Here is a 26,236-nt window from a genome sequence, read left to right on the forward strand (position 1 = left end):
CATTGTTCTAGGACCAATCAGACTGCTGCCTTTTGGATCCTATTGTTCTAGGACCAATCAGACTGCTGCCTTTTGGATCCTATTGTTCTAGGACCAATCAGACTGCTGCAGTTTGGATCCTATTCAACTCAGTACATAACAGTTTTCCATCGCTTTCATCCTGTTTTTTTTTTTTTTTGCTTTACATTCATAGCAGTTTCGTTTGGTGCGTTTTATTGTGTGGCTTTGTGATAAAAGATCAAATCAAATAAACACACACAGAGCAGACGTTTCTGTTTCGAGTGTGGGGTTTCAGGGTTTTGTTTTTTTTAATAAATATGGTGGTGTCTGGATAGGAACTGGGGCAAGCGGAGTTACAGCATTCATGGCTATAAGTTTCCATTTGATCTTGGCTTGATACAGGCTGAAGGATCCTTGGGAGATCCAGCGTGGAGTGTTTGTTTGCAGGTCTGTGGCAATGGGTGCAAATCCACAGGCAGCATTCACACATGCAGCACACCCAGGGCCAGATTGAGGTTTGATGAGGCCCTAAACTACTGAAGGTAATGGGGCCCTTTATATGTCCAGCTGTCCTTTGTCAACAACAAATTGTCGCTGTTTTTCTGTGTTGAATATATGCTATATGGTGATTTATGGACCTAATAGGTATCTAAAGCCATTTTCACATGCAGAATGTAGGCACCCTATATATAGAAATGAGCAAACCAGTGATATTTGAGGGAGCAAGCTAGCAGGTGGGGCCCATTACTTACATCATAGGAGCCTACACAACACAATGTATGTAGGTTTTTTTTAAAAAAATATTTTTATCTTACATTTTGGAAATGTACATCCAGGTTTTGTTTTGTTTTTTCAAGAGAGTGGGGCCCTAAGCTATAGCTTGTTTACCTCATACGTAAATCCGGCACTGACCAATCCAGCAGCTTACCCAAATTCCTGGCATTTACCCCAAAAGTTATGGTAAACACAGAGACTTGGAAATATTTAAACCAGGAAGGACTTTTTTTGCACATTTAATCAGCATGTTATACCACCAGCTCTCTATCATGTGACCTTATTGCCTTATGTTTAGAATTGACATTTCTGGTTTCGAGCTTGCGTAGGTTTTGAGATGTTAAATATAATAGTACTTGGAAGGAAATCGGGGGCAGAGCTAGCACTGTCCATGGTTTCCATTTTCTCCTGGCTGGTGTGGGCTGAACTTGGGTCGGTTTCCCCCCTGCTGTTGCAGATATGTGACAATCAGTGCAAATCTACACATAGCATTTTATTTCATCTCACAAGATTTATATCCCGCTTGATTGTAAAAAGCCTCAATACTTTTTAACATAGGTTTTTTCAAAAACATATGTTTGCATATGCAGCAGACCTGTGAAACAGCACATGGGCTGAGCTCAGTGACACATGGCCACGCATGCATGCTCAGAGAAAATATTGCTGTTGCATCTAACTTTGCTGATGAAAAATTAGCTTTTATTTGGAAGAGGAGGTGGGGAGAGATGCAATTTCCTGGCATTTACTCAGTGTGTTACCATAATGTTTGTGTCAAATGCCAGCGATTTGGGTCGGCCGCTAGGTTTCTCTTCCTTTTTCTTTTTCCTAAAATAAAGGCTAGCTTTTTTTTTTTGTCAGTGGTCAAATGCATTTCCTCACAGTGCGCATGCCTGGCGCCGTGTCATCGATCTCAAACCATGTGCTGCTTTTCAGGTCTGTTGCATATGCAAACATATGTAAAAATGCTAGATCTCTCAAGTGTGGGCTCCTTCAGCCCATATCAAGCCAAGATAAAATGGAACGTTGTAGCCCTGACTGCTAACTCGGCTTTGCCCCCAGTTCCGATCCAGATACGGCTAGATTATGGTAATGTCAGGTTTTGGGAAAGCGGCTCCCTCCCGTTGGCCGTGGATAAGTAGAACAAAGCAAAAATAGTCTCTTACCATTTAAAGAGATTTTAATTATCACAGTGAAAGAACAAAGAGTCCATTCTCGGAGTAAAGGTGCTCCCAGTTAAGGTTTACACCCTCTTCCCCCCCCGAGTCACCCTCATCACTTCCTCGTCTTCCAAGCTGATCTCGCAACCACTTTGCCTTCTGTGCAGCTACTTTATCTAATCTCGTGACCTTGGACCCATCGACTGCATACTTTCCAGTGAACTGGAGTCCATTAACACTCTCACTCCCGGTTCTTCTCCTCCTAGCTGTTCACCAGCCAGTTATTCCCAACATTTGTCTTCTGAACTATGTCCCTCTGCGAACCATTGTTCCAAATCTATACTCTCCCATCGCTCCTGGGAAAATTCAGGATCCTGAATTCAGGGGGAGGCTCCCACCATTCCTCATCTGTGCAGCCCACCTCAGCACAGTCCCTGACTGATTTTAACCCAGCCACCCCCCCAAAAAATATTTGATCCAGGAGTGGCTTTCTTGCACACTAGACACACTTGTAATGATTACACCACACCAGACCTTATCGCCCCATGTTTAGAGTTGCCATTTCTGGTTTGGGTTTGTTTGCTTTTTTAAAGATACATATGTTTTTAGGAAACAAAACAGGCAGGCTGAGTGAGCCTGAAAAGACCCCTTTGCTGGGGCCACGATGCCCTCACTAATCTTCTGTGACACCGTCACTGAGTCACAGTGCAGGGGGCAGCAGCCTCTGCCTTGTCTCATGCTCCTGACCTCCAAGCAAGGTTGAGTGGCTGGTTCAGGGAGTTAGATGGAGTTCCTTGGCACTACCCAGACTGCCAGCTACTGCGGACCTCGGAAGAGTTGCTTGCTTCCAGAGGTGGCCCCAACCAGCATCAGCCAGGACAGCTACCAGTCTTATTACCTGCCAGGCTACCGCTACCTGAACTCATGGCGCCCCAGCTTGTTCTACAAAGTGTCTGCCTTCAGGCCCAACGATGAGGGAGCGGGGCGCCTCTGTGCCCCACTGCGGCCTCCCACCATCCTGCCGTCGGTGCGGTCCTCCTTGTACGCTCGCTACAGCCCCCACGACTGGTACAAAGCCAACCAGCTCCAGATCAAGGGCTCGGAGGCTTACCGGCACTGGGCCGGGAGGCTGAATGCTGACACCGGGAGGCTGGTTCAGGACAAAGACCAGCTGACACGGCAGCAGCAGGAAGACTCCGGGAAGAATATCGGGCAGAGGCTAGCGGACATCAATTTCTGGAGGTCCGAGCTGACCTATGAACTCGAACGGCTGCTGTCCGACACCCGTATGTTGGACACAGCCAAGAGGCGCCTGGAATGTGCTGCGGATGAAGCCCAGGGGCCACTGCAGGTGGGTGCTGAGGGTGGTCCAGGTATAATAATAATAATAATGATTTTATTATTTGTACCCTGCCTATCTGACTGGAAGAGACGCAGGTGGCACTGTGGGTTAAACCACAGAGCCTAGGACTTGCTGATCAGAAGGTTGGCGGTTCAAATCCCCACGACGGGGTGAGCTCCCGTTGCTCGGTCCCTGCTCCTGCCAACGTAGCAGTTCGAAAGCACGTCAAAGTGCAAGTAGATAAATAGGTATCACTCCGGCGGGAAGGTAAACGGCGTTTCCGTGCGCTGCTCTGGTTCGCCAGAAGCAGCTTAGTCATGCTGGCCACATGACCCGGAAGCTGTACGCCGGCTCCCTCGGCCAATAAAGCAAGATGAGTACAGCAACCCCAGAGTCGGCCACGACTGGACCTAATGGTCAGGGGTCCCTTTACCTTTATCTGTCTGACTGGATTGCCCCAGTCACTCTGGGCGGCTTCCAGCATATATGAAAACACAGTAAAACATGAAACATTAAAATCTTCCCTATACAGGGCTGCCTTCAGATGTCTACAGAAGGTTGTATCATTGGCTCTTTCTTTGACGGGAGGGCATTCCACAAGGCGGGTGCCACCATCGAGAAGGCCCTGTGCCTGGTTCCCTGTAACCTCACTTCTCACAGTGAGGGAACTTCCAGAAGGCCCTTGGAGCTGGATCTCAGGGTCTGGGCTGAACAACAGGAGTGTTCTTAACTTTAACACTCTTAGTTTGGTATGCAACTGTGCTGAGAAGCCATTTGGCTTTCTCTTGGGCAACCTCTGTGACCAAAGTGGTGGTCCGCCTTCCCTCCCTTAATAGAACCGTTTCTTGTTTCTAATATCAAAACAGCACGACTCCCAGATCTTCAAAACGACAGTCATGCTTCAAGTCCTTGGGAGTACTGTAATTGATTGCTTGTTTCCAGGGCTTTATTTCAGCCAGAACTCACTGGAACTCAGTCCCGGTACCTCTCAGATGGGTGCCATTGCCATTGTAAGAGAAAAAGGGAGGCTGCGCATGGTGAATTCTGTCACCTCTTTTTCTAGAAAAATAGCACTGCTCGTTTCCAATGTTCTGATACCTTTCCATAAAACCGCAATCAAGGCAATCAGCAGAAAAGAGATAACCAACAAATCAAGTATGAGTAAGAAACCACCATACCACTAATAATAATAATCTAAAAGCAATGATCTAAATCAGCAATGTCGAACCTGTAGATTGCTGTGGTGCTCCCGGTGGACTGCAGGAATAATAAAAGTGATCACCTGGTTTCTCCTTAGTGATTGTGGCACACCACTCCGCCGCTGCTTAGAAAGGTTGTATTTGCTGCGCTGGCGGCAAGTGGTGAAAGGAGGGAGTGCCCCCCAAAAAACGCAACAACAACTCTGGTGTCTTTCCCTAAAAAAAGCTCAAGAACTATGGGCAATGACAATAGGCACTGCCAGTTTTATTATACTGGCAGATCTCAGTCTCTATAGAGTTGGTATTGCCTGATCTAGATGGTCACAAACAACTGCAGTCAAATCTTATTTAAGAACACCATCCAGAACAGGTCCACTGAGACAAAGCCATTTGTAGTCACGTGGGTTAAACCACAGAGCCTAGGACTTGGCGATCAGAAGGTCGGTGATTCGAATCTCCGTGACGGGGTGAGCTCCTGTTGCTCGGTCCCTGCTCCTGCCAACCTAGCAGTTCGAAAGCACGTCAAAGTGCAAGTAGATAAATAGGTACCGCTCCGGCAGGAAGGCAAACGATGTTTGCGTGTGCTGCTCTGGTTCGCCAGAAGCGGCTTAGTCATGCTGGCCACATGACCTAGAAGCTGTACGCCGGCTCCCTCGGCCAGTAAAGCAGATGAGCGCTGCAACCCCAGAGTTGGTCACGACCGGACCTAATGGTCAGGGGTCCCTTTACCTTTACCTTTAACACAGCACCCCAGACCCACTTTGCACTGGGCAAGGGGGAGATTTGAACTGAGTGTTCCTCCAACTAAGCTGGCTTTCTGCCACCCACGGAGCGAGATCTCACTTTCCCCTTCGTCTGCAAAATGTCCCGGTGGGCAGGAATGCTGAGAACAGGGAGCACACCAGTGGTAGCTGGCAGAAAGCCCCCAGATGGTGCTACAACAGTGGCAAGAGTCTTGATAGCACAAGGTTGGAAGAATGAAGAAACCCCGACGAAAGAACAGTGGCAAGAGAAATTGATGGACTATGCAGAACTGGCGTAACTGACATACAAATTGCGAGATAAGGACAACTGCGACTTTAAAGAAGAATGGGAACTTTTTACAGATTACTTAAAAAGACAACAAAATGAACTGGACTCCTTGGCAGGGAAAAAAATGGGGGGGGGGGAACAAGGAAGAGAATTTGTTTTGATAATTTGTTATGTTGAAAATGTTTTACACACACACACACACACACACACACACATATATATATGTTGTTGTTGTTTAGTTGTGTCCGACTCTCTGTGACCCCATGGACCAGAGCACGCCAGGCACTCCTGTCTTCCACTGCCTCCTGCAGTTTGGTCAGACTCATGTTTGTAGCTTCGAGAACACTGTCCAACCATCTCGTCCTCCGTCATCCCCTTCTCTTTGTGCCCTCAATCTTTCCCAGCATCAGGGTCTTTTCCGGGGAGTCTTCTCTTCTCATGAGATGGCCAAAGTATTGGAGCCTCAGCTTCAGGATCTGTCCTTCCAGTGAGCACTCAGGGCTGATTTCCTTCAGAATGGAGAGGTTTGATCTTCTTGCAGTCCATGGGACTCTCAAGAGTCTCCTCCAGCACCATAATTCAAAAGCCTCAATTCTTTGGTGATCAGCCTTCTTTATGGTCCAGCTCTCACTTCCATACATCACTACTGGGAAAACCATAGCTTTAACTATACGGACCTTTATTGGCAAGGTGATGTCTCTGCTTTTTAAGATGCTGTCTAGGTTTGTCATTGCTTTTCTCCCAAGAAGCAGGGGTCTTTTAATTTCGTGACTGCTGTCACCGTCTGCAGTGATCATGGAGCCCAAGAAAGTAAAATCTCTCATTGCCTCCATTTCTTCCCCTTCTATTTGCCAGGAGGTGATGGGCCCAGTATAGCCCCCAGATGGGGTGTGGGGCTGGACCAGCCTGAGATCTGTGGGATCTTGGACCAATCTCCCTGCCACTGAGCGACAGCGTCGGACACCGATTTGGGCCCATTTGCTGTGCCAGCTCCAGACTCCCGAAGCAATCTTACTGACCCCTCTCTGCTCTGCTGCTTCATAAAGTACCACTGTGGGTGGGTGTAGGTTTGGACTGCACCCTCAGGTTGTTGCAGCGAGAACGACAAATAATATTGGGGGCACACAGAAGAAAATGGGCGAGATTCACTTAACCAGCCCTGTCGCCAGAAGCCCTGAGCGAGGACGACTGAAGGGCGGTTTCCGAACTGTCTTCAAAGACAGCCCCATGGGGCCTTGCCAGATGCTTTATCTGTGCGCTTGAGGATCACTTCTTTAACCTGACTGTTGAGAACCTTTGGTTTCGGAACAAAAAAGCGTGCGAGCTTCCCTTAAGCTGTAGAAAAGTGCACACAACACACAGGTCCCAAAATTTAGAGAGTAAATGGCAGGCTTTGTTGAACAGTGACGTGCAGCGGTTAAGGCTGATGGCACCCTTGCCCTGACTCTTGCTAGTCCGGTCTTGCTTTGAGTCTAAAACTGGCCACAAGGTGGTGTACTAGTCTCGCTTTTCAAATAGATGCGGCTCAGTTTTCTTTTGGGTAGAGCAGCCAAGACGGGTTGCATTTCCCTTTCAAGCCTGACAGGGGTCTAGAGGCAGATGTGGAAAGTTTCCAGTAGTGTAGCGAGCCCAGGGTGTGTGGGTGGTGGTCCACACTGGAAGGGAGGGGTCATAGGGAGGCACAGAAGTCTGTACTGTGCGTTGGGGGTTGGGATTCTGGGGGGCAGGGGAGCTTGAGGGTGGCCCAGTGGTTGTTGGGTGTGTTGTGCATCCCTGAAATCGGCGGCTGTCCTAAAAGAAGCTGATCCACTTTGATTTTCACCCAAAAGCTGAACAACTTTGGTTTGCCCCGGGTGCCAGTGGGGGTTGCTACGCCACTGAAATCTCCTTTTAGTTTTTTTCCTTCCACATCCACAACTTTGTGCCATGTGCTGTGATTGGATGAAACAATACTGCTGTCTTCTGGGAGGGGAATCTGATGCATCTTCTTCAAGGACATTCAAGTATTTGGGCTGGGGTGTTGTTTGGCAAAAACAGCATACAAAAATTCGTATTAGGGGGAATTGTTTCACAAAAATCTGTGCATTAGGCAAAATTTTGTACAAAAAATAATATGGCGATTAGGAGATATTCATACCCACAACACTGATGAATTCTCATGAGGACCTTTTGAAACAAATGAATTGCAAACTGATATGGAAACGTGGAGATCTGATTGCTGACTGATGGCTGAAGTGCCCGTAATGTCTGCAGCTTAGGCATTCAGTTGGACAAACTTGAAGACGTACAAATCTTCCCTAAGCATCAGCACTTAATAATAAGGCCAGATATGGAAGAGGAAAACGTACATTAATCTGTGAATTTTCAGTGTGTGTGGGGGGGGGAATGCATGTAGACAAGTATTTAAATATAATTTTTAAAAGGTATCTCCTTGGAAAATACACATTTTGATTCTTTTTTTTTGAGATGACAGCAGCATTGGGGCATCCAGGAAGTGTGAAAGTCAGTGGATAACTAGCAGTGCAATACCAACCATATCTATCTGCTGAGTAATAAGTCTCATTGATGGGGCTTACTCCCATGTAAGTAGGGTTAGGCTTGCAGCCTCAGCGCTGATCTACACCTTAGTTTGGGGAAGTGTGGATCAAATAGTTTTTGTGTCAAAATTCACAAAAAATTGAATTCCTTGTGTGTCCTTAGGCTGACCCAGAGAAAGAAAAAAGGTCCAGTAATTTAGCCGCTAATGGGTCTCCTAATTGCCATTTTGATCATCCAGCGCTTTGGGTCCTAGCAACAAACAAACATCCATTCATCCACATGTTTTAGTTACAGGTTAAGCATTCGCAGATATATTTGGAACAGTTTTCTTCCTCTATTAGGAGATCGAACGCGGAAAATAAAAACACCTTGCCGTGTTTTTCCAAAGACTCACTATTAGTCTTTACCCCTCTGAAGGAGTTACCTGAACCCCTGGTTTTCTTCAAAAAAAATTTTTTTCCTTCCAGTAGCACCTTAAAGACCAACTGAGTTAGTTCTTGGTATGAGCTTTCGTGTGCATGCACACTTCTTCAGATACCCTGGTTTTCTTGTCTGCTTTCAGGTGGCTTTGGAATGCTTATACAATCGGGAGAAACGGATGGGCATCGACTTGGTCCATGATGACGTGGAAAAGAATCTCATCCAGGTACAGCAAGCCTTGCTGGCTTTGTGAAATGAGTTTGCAGAAGGTAGCCAGAAATAGCTCTCAAGACATGTTTCCGTTTTCTTGATAAAACCCATTTCTTGGATTCTCCCTTGGCTCTCTATCTTGCTCAGGGAAGTCCAAGTTTGACCTGAAATTTCAGAGCAGCATTTCCCAGCCTCTGGGTCAATGACCCGCAAGCGGATTCATGAATCCTGTGCAAGTGGATCAGGGGCTTTAGGAGTAAGCCCAAAACAATTATGGCTTGTGATTTATGGCTTTTTGTTTTGTTGGCATGTGGTCATGCTGCGTTGACACTTGTCGTCAAACACCAGAAATGCTAGAGTCTTGCATCTTAAGACCTGGGAACCGCGATCTGGTGGCAGAGAAGACCTAAGGTCCAAAATTCATATGATAATAAATCATATGCATAAACCAAGCACAATTTGAACCTAAAGCCAGATTATAGTACATAGGAGATAGTTGTGTTTCTTAATATTTTTATTTTTATAAAGCTCAAGAGATGTACATCACAGGTGTACATTGGGAAGGGCCAGGGCCAGGTTTTAAAGCTATCCCCAAAGTGCATTTAAATTCCTTTTTTTGGGGGGGGGTAGGGGGATTTTGTGCATTGTTACTCAGAAGTCTAAAGTTTAGCTGCGTTAGATTCCTTTCAGCATTATGCTATTTTCACGCCAGAAACAAGTTTAGGAAAACTGGCCCAAACCCAAACTGACATAAAATTTATAATTATGTTAGTGCATTAAAGCAAAAATCAAAACAAATTTAAAAAAGCACCTTAATTTAAGGACAAATAGATTTATGGATGGAGAACTAGGACTCATTTTATCACATTTGAGATGTGCTATCCTCCCTCAATGGGCATTTATTATGATTGCATTTCTATCCTACTAAGATGTTCAAGGTGGCAGATGTCTTTAAACTTCTTTTGCTGCCTTGATGCTGTAGTGGGAGAGGAATCCTTTGTCTCAATTCAAGCCTAAAGCCGTAGAATCAAACTGCCTGGTTCAGGAATTTTGTGACCAGCTTTCAGTAAATCACTCATTCGTGCTAAGATCCCTATTGAGGAAGACGTGTGGGGAGCAACTTTTGTAGTACGAGAAGCAGAATGCAACCAGAAATCTGTGCACGTTCCCATTGCTCACTGGTCCCCAGTTTTCTGGGGTCTGGGGCCAAATTTGGAAATGAACAAAACTATCATGGGTACCACAAAACACGGATGCTCAACATACTCCCTTGAAAGCACAGGCAAGACATCTGCAGCCTGGGAAGGAAACCAAACACAGACCTAAAAAACCAGGCAAGCCTTCTCCCCAAGAAAGCAACAACATCCCAACCAAACAACAGCAACAATGGGAAGGGCAAGGAGGCTTGGTGGATGTTGAGAATGTCCGATAAAGGATGCTCTTTCAGCCTCCATTTTTGCAGGATCAATGACAACAGGTGTCTATTTTCCGTTACAGGAGGTTGATCTGATCAGAGCATGCCAAGAAAGAATGAGGAAGCTTGCAGAAAGGATTGAACAACAAATTAAGTAAGTTTTTTAAACACACACACACAAAAAATATACATGGCCTTTAAAGGCGACCGGTGAATTGGGCACCCCGTTCATTTGCGATGTCTCAGCCACCGTTAGAACTCAGCAGCCTTTGCCTCGAGAAATCCTCTTTTAGTGTGTAGTTCTCCAAAGGATGGCCATCAGGTCTCTTGGCAGTTCTCAACAACAAAAGCCCTTTAACCTTCCTGGGTTGCCCGGCCATCTGGAATGGACCCAGAATTCACAACACTACCCAGGAAGTCACACCCAGCTCTCAAAGGGAGGAACGGCAAAAGTTTCCCCGCTGCTAAAAAAAGAAGCAGCATAATTGTTGGTACTACTGGGTTTTCCTTTAACCCCACGCCCCGATAGGGTTTCTGTAACTTTAGCAGCAGGCAGAAATCCAACAGGTAAGGCATTTACTGGCAATAATATGGATGAATCTTCCTTACCTGTTCAGCTTCTGCCCGGTAAAAGGCACAGGTGTCATTCCGCCCATATTTTAGGCCAAAATCCACAGCTTGTTTTCACGGTTTTTGAATATGGAAATGGAATTTCCAAGACTTCTTCTTTCTTGCCCATTGTCACCTGCAAAATGCTTTAAAATTGTAAATGTGCTGCTATAACAGAAATCCTCGTCCTCCTACATAGTGTTAACAGAGATGCCCAACATGCTCTCGAGAGGGACCTTGGAGACAAGAACTCGGCCCATTTCATCGATGAGAAGTGCTATAACCTGAGGAACACTTCCGACAGCATCAATTTCTACCACGGAGTGGAAAAAATAGATGGAACGTAAGTCTGGGGCACTCTGCTTATAATATCCATTACTAGAGTGGGATATTGAGCATGTTGGGTATATGACAGACACCAAGCCCACACCTCCTAAAATCCAGGTGTGGAAGAAGTCCTAATAAGCAGAAAGTAAACTTCCTGGATTTCCAAAGACGAGCAGTTGTACCTATTGTACAAAGCAAAGCTTCAGAGGGGGGAGACTACAACATTTTTGCTTCCGAGTGGATGCACTTAGTGTGTTTGTGAATTTGGCCTTTGAACATGCAGAAATTTTTATACAAAATCCTTTTGTATAATTACAAATTGTATGGTGCCATGATGTCATGGATATACAGTGGTACCTTGGGTTAAGCACTTAATTCGTTCCGGAGGTCTGTCCTTAACCAGAAACTGTTCTTAACCTGAAGCACCACTTTAGCTAATGGGGCCTCCTGCTGCCGCCCGGCCGCCGGAGCACGATTTCTGTTCTCATCCTGAAGCAAAGTTCTTAACCCGAGGTAATATTTCTGGGTTAGCGGAGTCTGTAACCTGAAGCGTATGTAACCTGAAGCGTCCGTAACCCGAGGTACCACTGTATAAATTTCTTTTTTTAAAAAAAAAGTGCGCAATTAATTTTGCATAGTGTCCCACAGCACCCTGGAACACAGGACATCATGCTGGTTTTTCGCAGTAACCCAGGTTCTTATACCTTGCAGAGTGACGGTCCCTGAAACGTGGGCCAAGTTTAGCGATGACAACATCCGGTATTCACAGAACGCACGTGCCAACACAGCCACCCTCTGCAGCGAAGCGGACCACACCCTGGAAACCACTTCTGACGATATGTGGAGGCAGTGGACAAACACGAATTTGGCCTTCGACGCCCGCATTTCGGAAATAGCGGACTCCAAGAACCAGCTGCAGGCACAGCTGGCCAAGGTAGGAGGGCGCTGGTCTTCAAGAGGCTGGGCGGGTAAGGCAGAGACTGCTCTGCTGAGTCCTGGGGATGGAAGAGACTTCAGGTGGAAATGGAGGCAGGAGTGGAAATTGCCTGTGTTCCCTCCTTCCTCCTGGGTCCAGAATGGAAACCAAACCAGTGAATACCGCCAATATTTCCCAATATGAAACTGCCCACCTGCTAAGATCCTTTGTTTTGGTGGTCCTAGAGCTCTCCCACCTCTTTTCCCTAGCTGTATAAACACACCTCCTGTAGAAATGTAGTATAAATGCTGACAACTGGCCTGCGAGCGCTCCAATTGGAGAAGAGGCTTTACCAAAGGTGTCATGAGCTTTGAAGACGCTCAAACTCAGGATGCAAGGGAGAAACGTGCCAAGAGGAAGGCACACTGGGCAAACCCTCACTATGATCAACTCCTGCCCAGAAACCTATGTCCCCACTGTGGAAGCACGTGTGGGTCCAGAATTGGCCTCCACAGTCACTTACGGACTCACCGTTAAGACCATGTTCATGGAAGACAATTTTACTTAGCTACAAGTGATAGAAGAAGAAGAAGAAGAAGAAGAAGAAGAAGAAGAAGAAGAAGAAGAAGAAGAAGAAGAAGAAGAGAGCTCTCCCACCTCTTTTCCCTAGCTGGGCAAACTCTAACTAGGTTTTGGGAAGGAGGAGGGAAGACTCTAGGACTCACTTACCGGGCTTTGGGTAGGCAGCACGAAGCCTGGCGAGGGCCACCCAAAAAGCCCTTGAGGGCCATGAGCAAGGATTCTCCTACCATCTTGCAGTGGGGGGCAGCTGTCCTAGATGATAACTTTTGAAGGCTGCTACACTTGGCATGGTGGGTGCCATCCTTTCAGTCGAGTGAGCTGGCCTTGTGGATTCCTCAGCTCAGGGATGTGTAGACCACCCAAGTTGTGCTGTGATGTCACCATGCCACAGAACCCGGACAAGACCCAACAATGGGCAGTCATAAAAGGCATGAGCACGGGAAACGTGGCAAGCCCCACTAAGGTTGGGCATGACATGAAAAGGAGGTCCGGCAATCATTTCCTTTCTCCGTCTTTGCTCTCCGTATGGGAGAGGAGGCACATAGAATTGGAAGGGACCCAAAAATCCCAATGTATCGAAATCTCAATGGAGCAGAAAAGATTATTTATGTATGCGGCCATGGCTCTGTGGATGTTATTGGCCCAGAGATGGAAAGAAGATAAAGACCAGAGAAGAATGGCAGATTAAGTTGCCGGATTATGCCAAAATGGCCAAAACGACCAGAAGAATCAGAAATCAGGAAGACCAAAATTTTAATAAGGAATGGGGGAAATTTATCATTTATCTTAAAAATCATTGTAAACAGTTAAAATTGTTAGTAGGGTTGGAATAACGCTCGTAGTTTAATGGTGAATTTTGGATATAATGGAGATGTAAAAGATTTGGATTATTACAAAAGATGCAGGAGGAAATGACTAACAATAGGACCCACAAAGGGGAAGAGGGAAGTCCAGGAGTTTCTTTGGAATCTTGTTTTTATGATGTATGTTGGATATGTGATTGTAAAACTTTAATTTGAAAAACCAAATAAATGAATTTATTTTTTAAAAAAAGAATTGGAAGGGACCCTGGGGCTCATCTAGTGCAACCCCCTGCAATGCAGGAAAACGCAGCAGATCCTTACAGGGATCGAACTTACATCCTTGATGTTATCGGCACCATGCTTCTAACCAACCGAGCTGTCCAGGCTCAGTGAATTGTGACAGTGTGACAGTGAATTGCTGCTTTCAAGTAAAACTTGTTCAATATTGGCCATGATTCTGGTGCTGTTGCTCCAAGAAGAGAAGAAGAATAAGAATTTGGATTTGATATCCCACTTTATCACTACCCTAAGGAGTCTCAGGGGACACAGGTGGTGCTGTGGGTTAAACCACAGAGCCTAGGACTTGCCGATCAGAAGGTCAGCGGTTCGAATCCCCGTAACAAGGTGAGCTCCCGTTGCTCGGTCCCTGCTCCTGCCAACCTAGCAATTCGAAAGCACATCAAAGTGCAAGTAGATAAATAGGTACCGCTCTGGCGGGAAGGTCAACGGCATTTCCGTGAGCTGCTCTGGATCGCCAGAAGTGGCTTGTTGTTGTTTAGTCATTTAGTCGTGTCCGACTCTTCGTGACCCCATGGACCAGAGCATGCCAGGCACTCCTGTCTTCCACTGCCTCCCGCAGTTTGGTCAAACTCATGCTGGTAGCTTCAAGAACACCCATCCAACCATCTCGTCCTCTGTCGTGCCCTTTTCCTTGTGCCCTCCATCTTTCCCAACATCAGGGTCTTTTCCTTCTCATGAGGTGGCCAAAGTATTGCAACCTCAGCTTCATGATCTGTCCTTCCAGTGAGCACTCAGGGCTGATTTCCTTCAGAATGGAGAGGTTTGATCATCTTGCAGTCCATGGGACTCTCAAGAGTCTCCTCCAGCGCCAGAATTCAAAAGCATCAATTCTTTGGCGATCAGCCTTCTTTATGGTCCAGCTCTCACTTCCATACATCACTACTGGGAAAACCATAGCTTTAACTATACGGACCTTTGTTGGCAAGGTGATGTCTCTACTTTTTAAGAAGTGGCTTAGTCATGTTGGCCACATGACCCGGAAGCTGTACGCCGGCTCCCTTGGCCAATAAAGCGAGATGAGTGCTACAACCCCAGAGTCGTCCGCGACTGGACCTAATGGTCAGGGGTCCCTTTACCTTTAAGGAGTCTCAAAGTGGGTCACAATCTCCTTTCCCTTCCTCCCCCACAACAAACACTCTGTGAGGTGAGTGAGGCTGAGAGACTTCAGAGAAGTGTGACTAGCCCAAGGTCACCCAGCAGCTGCATGTGGAGGAGCGGGGATGTGAACCCGGTTCACCAGATTACGAGTCCACCGCTTTTAACCACTACACCGCACTGGCTCCAAGGCAAAGACACAGCATTGTAGAATTGTAGGACTGTGGAGTTGGAAGAGACCCCATCAGTCATCTATTTCCACCCTCTGCAATGCAGGAATCACAGCTAAAGCATTCCTGACAGATGGCCATCCAACAGAAAATAGACTTGCTCCACCTTCCATGCAATTGCTCTTCATATATTTGAAGATAGCTATCATGTCACCTCTCAGTCTTCTCTTTTCCAGGCTAAACATACCCAGCACTCTCTAGCATAAAGTCATAAGGCTTGGTTTCCAGATCTTTGATCATCTTGTGTCACCCAATATTGACTCTTAATACCTATATTTAATGAGTATCTCTCCGCATTAAAAAAAAACCCAACCTTTTCCATTTTAAAGAACGTTTTCGTGTGCAGGAGGGAGAGGGTTCAAACAAATCAGGACAGATGTCGCAGAAACTGTGGATGCTGTGTAACCTCTCTGCAAACGTGGTGCAAAAAATTAAATGCATCTCGATGAACTGGAAGTGAGAAAGCATGAATTCAGAGTCAAAGCGCGACAGGTGCCATTCAGGAGAGACACTTTGGCGCAAATTGCCTCTGCAATCTGTATGCCATGAATACGAAGATGATCTTTTATGCATAACAAGCCCATTTAATGAGACAATATATAGAATCACCAAGCAAGATGCATGCACTCTAACACTGGTGGATATATTTATGTATTTTGTTTTTAATTTCACAGTTGCTACAGTCATTGTTCTCTTAAAAACAATTAACAAAAAATAGCACAGTTGAAACAACAACGCCAGGGATTGTCGGGAGTGGGAGAGCCCAGGCCTGCAGCATTCTTTAACCTCCCTCATCTTGAATACCACTTGACACATTTTAGCCACCCAAATTGAATGCCAAATTTGCTAGGTGGTTCCTTATTCACACTGAGACGCACCCCTTTTGTGTATGCATGACGCCGCAGTTCTTGCTCTGTGTGGAATTTTGTATAAGGTGAACACTTGTGTACAGGAGGTGGGGAACAACAGAACGAGAGAGAGAGAGAGAGAGAGAGAGAGAGAGAGAGAGAGAGAGAGAGAGAGGAAAGCTGCTGGAAACAGGGGTGGGGTGATTGGCGGCTCCAGCAGTGGCAGGCAGAAAGGAAGGTGTCTGCCTTCTCCACAGGCAGAAGCTACAGATCCATTCCAGCCTTTTTCTTCTGCCTGCACCTCTCTCTGCCTCATGGCTCTGTCTCCATCTGAGCTCCCTTGGCCACCGTTTGTGAGAGAGATATTTGGGGGCGAGAAGTTGCTTTTGAGATGCACAAGCAAAGACAGGAGGAGGAGAAAGAGGCATTGCACCCTCAACCCTCTCCAGATCTGCCCTGCCTCTGGAAATCTTGGCACAGCTTTTTTCTCTCTGAAGTTTAAAATCTTCTGTTTTGGCTTCTTGACCCCTCTTGTTCTGGTTGCTTTGTTTGTCATCGTCCCCCACCTCTTTCTTGCTCGTCTTGTCGTTTTCCGACCTCCCTTCTTACTTCATTGAAATAAAATAAATAAATAAAATACCCTGGGTGCACACCTTAATGAAATATGCTGCACTCACCCATTGCAGAATATTTTAAAACGAGGGGCATTACCAAAAAATTTGAGTGCAAGGCGCACTTTGTCCCTGCCTACGATGGACGTGCGGTGGTGGAGATTTGCACAAATGGTGAAGGATGCCAGAGGGCAGACTTGTACTTTATTCTCTGCAAGAGATGGGTGTACGGTTTGGCAGCTATATCTATGAACTGATCTCCACCCAGCCTCTGGAGTGTGTGCTTGTGTGTGTGTGTGTGTGTGAGTGAGTGAGAGAGAGAGAGAGAGAGATTTGCTTCCTAATTCTTGGAAAATAGCCACAAAATGATGTAGTTTGGTGCAATACAATCTGGTGACTTTCCCCACCAATCCGTTCAAGTCCTTTCAAGTGATGCGAGTTTAATCTGGACCAATGTGTAAATCACAGTGTGCGATCCAAAGCCACTTGTAGCAAGTTTCTGCCAGGTGTGAAAAGTAGTTGCTCTGTAGAGACAAGCCCCTGTCCCTCTCGCAGCTTCTTCCAGCTTCTTAATTATACTTTTAAAGCGGAAAAAAGGAAGAAGACAGGAGACAGCAGCCAGGAAGGCAGGATGACCTTAAAACCAAACATACTATTAAGCTCCTAGTTGTGGGTTAAAAAGACGAGGCAGTGTTTGGTTTGGGAGTTCACTTAAAGGTTCGAACAATATTTTGTTTCGGAGGCTGCCAAGGGAGGAGATTCCTGCCTGCATTATCAGTTATCCTCTTCCTCTGGGGGCAACATCTGGCAGGAAGGTCTCTTGCAGAAGCCCCAGGGGAACAAATCGGCCCTTTGCCAGAGGGCCCAAAAAGCGGACATGTATGCAATTCTGAATTAGGGATGGGGGAGAGATCTGATGCGGTTGACATGTCAAATCTGCCAAACTCGCCTGAGTTTGAACCAAAACACAGCTGCCTTTTGAAACTTGTATTTCCTTGAATTTTGCAGTGACGTTGACCATTGAGTAAAATAAGGAGGGGAGTGTGGTGCAGCAGTAAGCCTAAGCCGTAGAACGTTTAAAAACATCTTAAACAGTGGAGCTAAAACCATAAAACTTAACTAAAAGTTGGAGGGTTTGATTAATGCTGCCGTGGTTGTTGCCATCTTATTGGAAGGTCCTAAGAACATCCACGCAGATTTCCCATTCCGATTTACAGTAGTACCTTGGTTCTCAAACTTAATCCGTTCCGGGATTCCATTCAACTCCTGAAACCATTCAAAAACCAAGGCGCAGCTTCTTATTGGCTGTAGGAGCTTCCTGCACTCAAGCAGAAACCGCGTTGGATGTTCGCCTTCCAAAAAAACACTCGAAACACTTACTTCTGGGTTTGCGGCGTTCGAGAGCCGATTTGTTTGACAACTAAGCCATCCGAGAACCAAGGTACCACTGTATTCTCCCGCCCCCATTCCCCCAGGCACATTTCTTTCCAAAGAAGCCCTAAGAAGGAAATACATTCCATTTGAATGGGCCCAGATGTCAGGGACTGGACTTAGGAGTAATGGTGGAGACAGCCCCAGCCCTCCTCCTGAACCTTCCCAAGAAGAGGAGGACAGTATACCGTATTTTTCGCTCCATAAGGCGCATCTGACCATAAGGTGCACCTACTTTTTTGGGGGGGGGGTTCAAGAAAAAAATAGCTGCTCTTGGGGCTTTTGAGGGAGGTGGGGGAAGTGAGAGAGCCTCGCTCTGTCCCTTCCCCCACCTCCCGCAAAAGCCAGGGATAGCCGCGCGAAGCCTCCCCAGGGCAGCGGGATGAAGGATCCCCGCTGCCCTGCGGAGGCTTCGCGGGCTACCCCAGAGCTGCTCAGGAGCTTGTGTGGCTGGCGGGGGAAGCCTGGGTTTCCTACACTCCCAGCCCCAAAGAGCAGGTCGGGGCTGGCAGGGGAAGCCTGGCTCCCCCCCCCCCAGCCCCAGGGACCACACATTCGCTCCATAAGATGCACAGACATTTCCCCTTAGATTTTAAGAGGGGAAAAGTACGTCTTATGGAGCGAACAATACAGTAGATTTACAGCAGTGGTTTGCATTCCAGTCAGAATTCTCAACAAGTGTTTTCCATAGTGTTTTCCCCTATTTTCCCTAACATAATGTTACAATGTATGGTTGTATAAGTTTTGTTTAAACTAAAGCAAAAGCTCTGGAGAACTGTGATTTAAACAAAACTTGATGCATTCCCTAGTTCATCTTGTTTTCTTCTTACTCTTGCAAAAAAACCCACAATCCTCCTCTGCAATCTTTCCCTTTAACTGACTAAACTTTGTTCTTTATGACATTGTCTGTTGCTGTACACCTAAACTGAAACCACTGCATGGAACTGTACTAAAAGCTGGTAGTCTTTTTAAATTAATAAAATTTGTGCTCTAAAACAACAACAACAACAGTGGTTTGCAGAAGGTCAAAGCTCAGAGGCTGCAGAGGGGAGAAGCTGGGAAATATTGGGAGAGGAACAGCAGGAAGAAGAAGAAACATCAGAGGAGAGGAAGCTGACAGACTCAGTGTCTTTAGAAAGCATTCCTGACCCCCTACTCTCCCAGGACCAGGCGGGCATTGAGAGTAGGAGAACAGAAAGCTCAAAGGCAGAAGCACAGTTCAGCCAGCACAGGGGTGATGTGGAATAGGAGAGACAGAAGGGGTGGGACTTTACCTGGAACAACACCATTGTCTAAGAGAGGTGGCATTTCCACGTCTCTCTGTGAATATTGAATAAAACACTCGGTAAGAACTCTTCTCGTTTATCTGCTTCTTGGCTGCCACTGTGGGAGGGATCAGATTCCCTGAAGCCTGACACCAGAGGACGGTGGAGAAAGTCGCATCAGTCAAGGAGGCAGCAAGCACGGGGGGGGGGGGAGAGAACTGTTATGTACTGAAGTTCTCACCCTGGGCCAGCAGGGGGATACTGTAGATAGTTTTCACTCAGGTCCACATATGCAAATAAGGAATTGAAAGTGACGTTCAGTGATTGGATAGTTACAGAAAGTTGTTACTGTTGCGTTGTAGTGGAGCTCTATATAAGCGGGCTGGCTGAACCCTTCAGTTCAGTTCTGTTCTGGCCTGTGAATAAACAAGAGCTGTCTGAAGAATCGCTGTGTCGTCTGATATGTTCGCCCACAACTTAATAACAACCATACCATTTTCTTCTCCTCCTCCTCCTTTCAGACACTGCAAGAAATCTTTCAGACAGAAAATACAATAATGTTGCTGGAAAGAGCCATAATGGCTAAGGAGAGCCCACTCAAGGTGGCCCAGACACGCCTTGAAGCCCGAACATGGCGGCCAAATATGGAGTTGTGCCGGGACGTACCCCAGTACAAGTGAGTGAGCCCCCCCCCCCACTCATCTCCCACCCTCCAGATATTGCTGCCTGAAGGCCTACCGCATTCCAGATCTATTTGCTGTTGATGCAGAACGCATCAAGGATTATTAGTGCTACAGGATTCGGGGAGTTGGTTTGGATGCCGTCTTTGAGCTCCCTTTGCTTTCTATTTCTGCAAGATGGAATTCTGCAATCAGCGTTTCTCAAACTTGGGTCCCCTCCACCTTTTGTGGGACTACAACTCCTATCATCCCTAGCTAGCAGGAGCTGTGGTCAGGGATGATGGGAAACTGTAGTCCAACAATAGCTAGAGACCCATGTTTGAGAAACACAGTGCTGGTAGAAGTGTTCAAACCAGTTGGTGGTCCCCAAGCCAAGTCTCCTAGACATCTTTTTACATGACTAAAGGGACTCGGGTGGCACTATGGGTTAAACCACAGAGCCTAGGACTTGCCGATCAGAAGGTTGGCGGTTCGAATCCCTGTGATGGGGTGAGCTCCCGATGCTCAGTCCCTGCTCCTGCCAACCTAGCAGTTCGAAAGCACGTCAAAGTGCAAGTAGATAAATAGGTACCGCTCCGGCAGGAAGGTAAACGGCGTTTACGTGCGCTGCTCTGGTTAACCAGAAGCGGCTTTGTCATGCTGGCCACATGACCCGGAAGCTGTCTGCGGACAAACGCCGGCTCCCTTGGCCAGTAAAGCAAGATGAGCGCCACAACCCCAGAGTCGGTCACGACTGGACCTAATGGTCAGGGGTCCCTTTACCTTTAAGGACCCCATCACCCAACTGCTTTATCGCAGGAGTATTATGCAAGATGCTTTTGACGCAATGGGCCCGTCCACACTGCTGTTTGTCCTGTGATTTCTTGTCCGAGAGGAGCTATTTTTGTCCCACTGCTTTCCCATGGTTTATGGCTAAATTGCAACAAATGCCAATATGCAAGAAACCTGATTTGTTCCAATTCAGCAGTACGCCGTGGGTTTTCCCAGGGAAAGTGGCAGGACCAAAAGAAAGAAGAACTTGGACCCCTGGCTAAGAAATCATGGGATAAACGGGAGTGTGGATGGGCCCAATAACAATGGTTGATTTATTCTGCATTATGTTTGTTACACGACGCTTCCACAATGCAAGTACCGTATTTTTCGCTCTATAGGACGCACTTTTTCCCCTCCAAAAATGAAGGGGAAATGTGTGTGCGTCCTATAGGGCGAATGCAGGCTTTCGCTGAAGCCTGCAGAGTGAGAGGGGAGTCCCCGCTGCCTGCCTCGCAAGCTCCGGGGACAGCGGGGAGGTGCAGCGCGTCTCCCCGCTGTCCCCGGACCTGGTCTGAGGGCGGGCAGCAGGGAGAAGAGCGCTTCTCCCCGCTGCCTGCCCCGCAAGCTCCGGGGACAGCGGGGAGGCGCAGCGCGTCTTCCCGCTGTCCCCGGACCTGGTCTGAGGGCGGGCAGCAGGGAGAAGAGCGCTTCTCCCCGCTGCCTGCCCCGCAAGCTCCGGGGACAGCGGGGAGGTGCAGCGCGTCTCCCCGCTGTCCCCGGACCTGGTCTGAGGGCGGGCAGCAGGGAGAAGAGCGCTTCTCCCCGCTGCCTGCCCCGCAAGCTGCCCCGCAAGCGTCTCCCCGCCTGCCCCGCAAGCGTCTCCCCGCTGTTCCCGGACCTGGTCTGAAGGCGGGCTGCGGGGAGAAGAGCGCTTCTCCCCGCTGCCAGCACCACAAGCGCCTGGGGGGGGGAATAAATTTTTTTTCCTTTATTTCCCCCCCAAAAAACTTGATGCGTCCTATGGGCCAGTGCGTCCTATGGAGCGAAAAATACGGTACATTATTACTGTCTGGATGAGCTATAGCGTAACAAAAGTGGAATGTGAATAAACCAGAACATTTGCGGAATTAAAAGTTATGGGACTTCAGCAGGAGTTGAAATGAAGTCGTGTGATTTCCCAAAACTTTTGCAGGTGCAGGAGCCGGCCTTCTCTGCCAACTTTTCAACACCTGTTGAGAGCTTTTATATTCTGCCAGGCCAGTGCAGGCAATTAATACACCCTTTCACAATGGCTAATTAATGTCTGCTTTAAACCTTCTTTATGATGTTTATTGTACAATTTTACGATTGCTGTAAACTGCCTTGATATATTTTGCATGACATAGAGGTATATAAAGATCTTTATCAATAAATATAAATAAATAGTATTGAAGGGGTGATCGTGTACGACTGCCCCGATAGCACCATGAGTGTTCCTCTGTGCATTTCATAGCATCATAGAATAGTGTTGTGGACTATACTTTGCTCCTCACAGAACTACGGTTCCCAGGGGGCACCCTCAGCAAACTACAGTTCCCAGGATTCTTTGTTGTGGGAGAAATCCTCTGCTTTGGCATGGATGTGACTGTTGTAGACTGCATCTCTCATCATCCCTGACCATTGGCCTTGCTGGTTGGAGCTGATGGGGTTTGGAATCCAATGATATATGAAGGGCACCACGTTGGCTAACCATGCCCTATGTTTCTGCAAGGCTTCTGTTCCATTGCTCTTTGCTTTTTTTCTAGCCACAAAGGGGCCCGGTGTGCCTCCCCACCCTGTTTTCCCTTCTCATAAAGTTGGGAGACACAGGATGTTTTGACACCAGGCGCTGGCGGCTATCATGTTAAGGGTCGGAGAAGCTGTTTGCCGAAATCGTTTTTTCGAAGCCGCCCTCACCCTCCGAAAAGAAAAAAAGGGTTGACTCATCTTTTCCTAGTGCACCTGTATGAGCCTCAGTGGGTGGGAGTGATAACATCTCCAGCAGCACAAAGTGTTTTACAGGATCTGGCTAAGCATCAAAGGGGTTTTATAGCAGAGCTTGCAAACACGGAATCTGCTCTGTCCTCTGCAAGAGCAGGGACAAAAGAGAGAGAGAGAGAGAGAGAGAGAGAGAGAAGAAAAGGAGTGTCACACCAGCACACAATAGGAACACAGCAAGCAGGCTTGTTATATTGAGCTTTGGTCCAGCTAGCTCAGTATTGTCTACACGGACTGGCAGCAGCTCTCCAGGGTTTCAGAAATAACAAGAACAAGAACAACAACAATAATAATAGTTGCATGGCACTCATCTGTGGCTTCCAACAGATATAAAAAAGATTTTACAGTGCTTTTATATCTGTTGGAAGATATAATGTAATTATTATTATAATTACAGTGGTACCTCGGAAGTCAAATGGAATCCGTTCCGGAAGTCCGTTCCACTTCGAAAACATGCGGAAACGAAAGCGTGGCTTCTGATTGGCTGCAGGAAGGTCCTGCAGCCAATCGGAAGCCCGTTGGACGTTCAGCTTCCAAAAATAGTTCGCAGACCGGAACACTCACTTCTGGGTTTGCGGCGTTTGGGAGCCAAAACGTTCGAGAACTAAATGGTTTGAAAACCAAGGTATGACTATATCATCATCATTATATATCCTCCAAGATTTCTCTGATGAAAATAGGGGCATCCTATTCAATCATCATCAACAGTGCTTTTTTTCTGGGGGTATTCAAGGGCACGCAGTAGCAGTACCTTTTTCCTCCCCAAATGTTAAAAGTGTGGCACTTACTGGAACAACTGCATGGTGAATACTGGCACCTTTTCCCCTGAAAAAAGCACTGGTTGTTATGGTGGTGGTGATTTTACTGTTCATACCCCACCCACCTGACTGGATTGCCCCAGCCACTCCAGGCAGCATCCAACATATATATATAACAAACCCAGATGAAGACAAAAGGGTGTGATTAACTTGGCTGGGAAACAGGGAAATGTAAATATCTCTTTTGTGGAGGGCAAGGAGAACCATGGGGCAGGGTCCAGGATGCTGAGATTACTGCCACCAGACCTCCCCTTTCATGATGTAACCATGATGTATTAGTGATGTAGTTTGGGGGGTGTAACATGGGGATGAGCAGCTAATAAAAGTTTGGGTTCTCTTTTGTTCGCGGCTTCCATCTTGTTCCACCTTGTGGCAGGTGGGAGTCCTGTCGCGACAGTCTTCAATAAAGACCAAGCCTACTGGCTGCTGTTTTGCTCTGGTAATCCTGGCTGGTGTCCTTGGTTTTTTTTGTCCAAGGGAGACCTCAGATTTCTCCGTTAACAGAGTATCTGTGTCCCCCCAACCCCAACCCCGTTTCAGGCTGGTGAACGAGGTTTTCACCATCGACGACACGCTGCAGACTCTGAAACTGCGCCTGCGCGAAGCTCATGACACCCTCCAGCTGCTCATCCTCAACAAGTCCAAACTGGAGCACGACCTGCTGGTGAAGGCCAACTCCCTTTTCATCGACAAGGAGAAGTGCATGGGGATGAGGAAGACCTTTCCCAGCACCCCTCGCCTGGTCGGCTACACCTGAGCTTTCTTCCAGCGACCTCTGCTCTGACATAAAAGGTTTGCAAATGATGGGAGAACGTTCTGCTCGTTTCATTGCTATTTTATTTTCTTTGTTTGTTCTGATGGCCAACTTGACAAAGGAAAAAAACAAAGGAAAGAAATTGGATGGCAATAAAGCATAAGAGAAACCAAATCGGAGAGAAAGGGTTGCAGGTTTTTGTTGCTCGGGGGTCTCTTGCTGTGGGAGGAGCTACAGTCCATGCAATGCATCCTGGGAAAGAATTGGGCACTGGGGCTCACCTTTCTGTCCTGGCAAGCCCACCTGCCACCTCAACTTCAGGGCTCTTTGCTCAAGGAAAGCGCATTTGGGACATGCCGCCTGTGTGGTGCAGATTTTTGAAGTCCCAGCTTCATTTTTTTATTTGCTTATTTTGGTGGAATCTAGACACATATTGCTGTGAAAATCCTTTTTTAAACAGAGTTTAAAAAATATACAGTGGTACCTTGGTTCTTGAACATCTCCATTGATGAATGTTTCAGAACTCGTAAACCCGGAAGTAAATTTTTCCAGTTTTGAACACACCTTGGAAGTTGAATGGCTTCTGCTGAGGTACCGCCAGGTTTTTCCTCAATTTTCTCTATTAAATTTGCAGATTGCCCTTTGCGCTTCGGTTTTTCAACGTTTCGGAACTCGTACGGTCTTCCGAGATGGATTACGTTCGAAAACCGAGGTACCACTGTATATTGAATTTGCCATTAACTCACCATCACCATCTAGTGTCACATTTGTATAACGTTTGGCAAACCCTCACTGTGTTCAACTCCCACCCGGAAACCTCTGCCCCCACTGTGGAAGGATGTGTGGATCCAGAACTGGCCTCCACAGTCACTTACAGACTCACTGTTAAGACCGTTTACATGGAAGACAATCTTACTTGGCTATGAGAGTTGGCGAAAGAAAGAAGGAAACATTTGTATAATACACTCAAAACATACTTAAAATGTTACATTTGCAGCTTTATAGCCGAGTCCTTTGTTGTATTATTACATTTCTACCCCTCCTTTCCTCCAAGAAGATCAAGGCAGTGTTCGTGGTTTTTCCGCTCTCATTTCCATCCTCGCAACAAACCTGCGAGGTAGGTTAGGTTGAGAGACGGTGGTTATATCCACAACATACATTTAAAGTGCATTGCTTCCCTCAAAGAGTTCTGGGGGCTGTAGTTTGCCCCGCACAGAGATGGAATTCCATCACCCTTGACAAAACTACAGTTCCCAGCATTCTTTGGGGAGGACGCCATGCGCTTTAAATGGATGGTTTGGATGTGAGCAGCGATTGGCCTAAGGCTATCCAATGAGCTTCATCTCTAAGTCGAGATTTGGATGCTGGTCTTCCAGATCACAGTCCAGAGATGGGGGACCTTTGGCCTTCCAGATGATCCTGAACTGGGTGCGAATATATATAGCAAGAAAAGAATTGTGGAACATTTGGAAATTGAATATTTTAATGTGATCTCATATGGACACGGATGGAAGAACTTACCGTATTTTTCGCTCTATAGGACGCACTGGACCACAGGACGCACCTTGATTTAGAGGGGGAGAACAAGAAAAAAAAATCCCCCCCCCTCTGCTCAGCGCCCCTTCAGCGAAGTGGCAGGAGAAACGGAGCCCCTTCCATTTCTCCTCCCGCTTGGCTGAAGGGGCGCTGCACAGCTCTCCCTCTCTGCTGAAGCCAGGAGAGTCTTGCTCTCGTGGCTTCAGCGAAAGGAACCTGAAGCCTGCGGAGCGCAGCGGGAACTCGCGCTGCGCTCCACAGGCTTCAGGCGGCTATCCCTGAAGCCTGGAGAGCGAGAGGGGTCGGTGTGAGAGGTCGGTGCCTCTCGCTCTCCAGGCTTCAGCGAAAGCAACGCGAAGCCTCCAGAGCGCGGAGGGAGCGCTCTCTCTGCGCTTGGGAAGCTTCGCGTTGCTATTGCTGAAGCCAAGGAGCCTGCATTCGCTCCATAGGATGCATACACATTTCCCCTTAGTTTTTGGAGGGGGAAAAGTGCATCCTACAGAGCGAAAAATGCAGTACTATTACTCAGCACGGAGACAGGAATTATTGGGGGTAAAGTTGACATTAAAGGGGAAA

At 47.1% G+C, this 26,236-nt stretch overlaps 2 protein-coding genes and 1 long non-coding RNA gene across 3 annotated transcripts in view; 2 read left to right on the forward strand and 1 right to left on the reverse strand.

The window, feature by feature from the left end:
* LOC310749103 (myosin-11) overlaps positions 1–26,236 on the forward strand; it is a 1,537,435-nt gene that overhangs the window by 473,804 nt on the left and 1,037,395 nt on the right. The gene's annotated exons all lie outside the window — the stretch shown is intronic.
* On the reverse strand, positions 1,497–12,851 carry LOC310749309. The gene is made up of 3 exons (XR_014541556.1): positions 12,668–12,851; positions 10,696–10,841; positions 1,497–2,287 (listed from the first exon to the last, which is right to left on the reverse strand). It is a non-coding gene; the product is annotated as an uncharacterized lncRNA (long non-coding RNA).
* Positions 2,643–24,298, forward strand: TEKT5 (tektin 5). The gene is made up of 7 exons (XM_083585779.1): positions 2,643–3,282; positions 8,605–8,688; positions 10,170–10,240; positions 10,895–11,038; positions 11,734–11,956; positions 19,625–19,779; positions 23,911–24,298. The coding sequence occupies exons 1-7, from the start codon at positions 2,716–2,718 to the stop codon at positions 24,125–24,127; spliced, it is 1,461 nt and encodes a 486-aa protein (XP_083441905.1). The 5' UTR covers positions 2,643–2,715; the 3' UTR covers positions 24,128–24,298.

Source organism: Podarcis filfolensis (genome assembly GCF_964270895.1).
Source record: "Podarcis filfolensis genome assembly, chromosome: 14".
NCBI classification, from domain to species: domain Eukaryota; kingdom Metazoa; phylum Chordata; class Lepidosauria; order Squamata; family Lacertidae; genus Podarcis; species Podarcis filfolensis.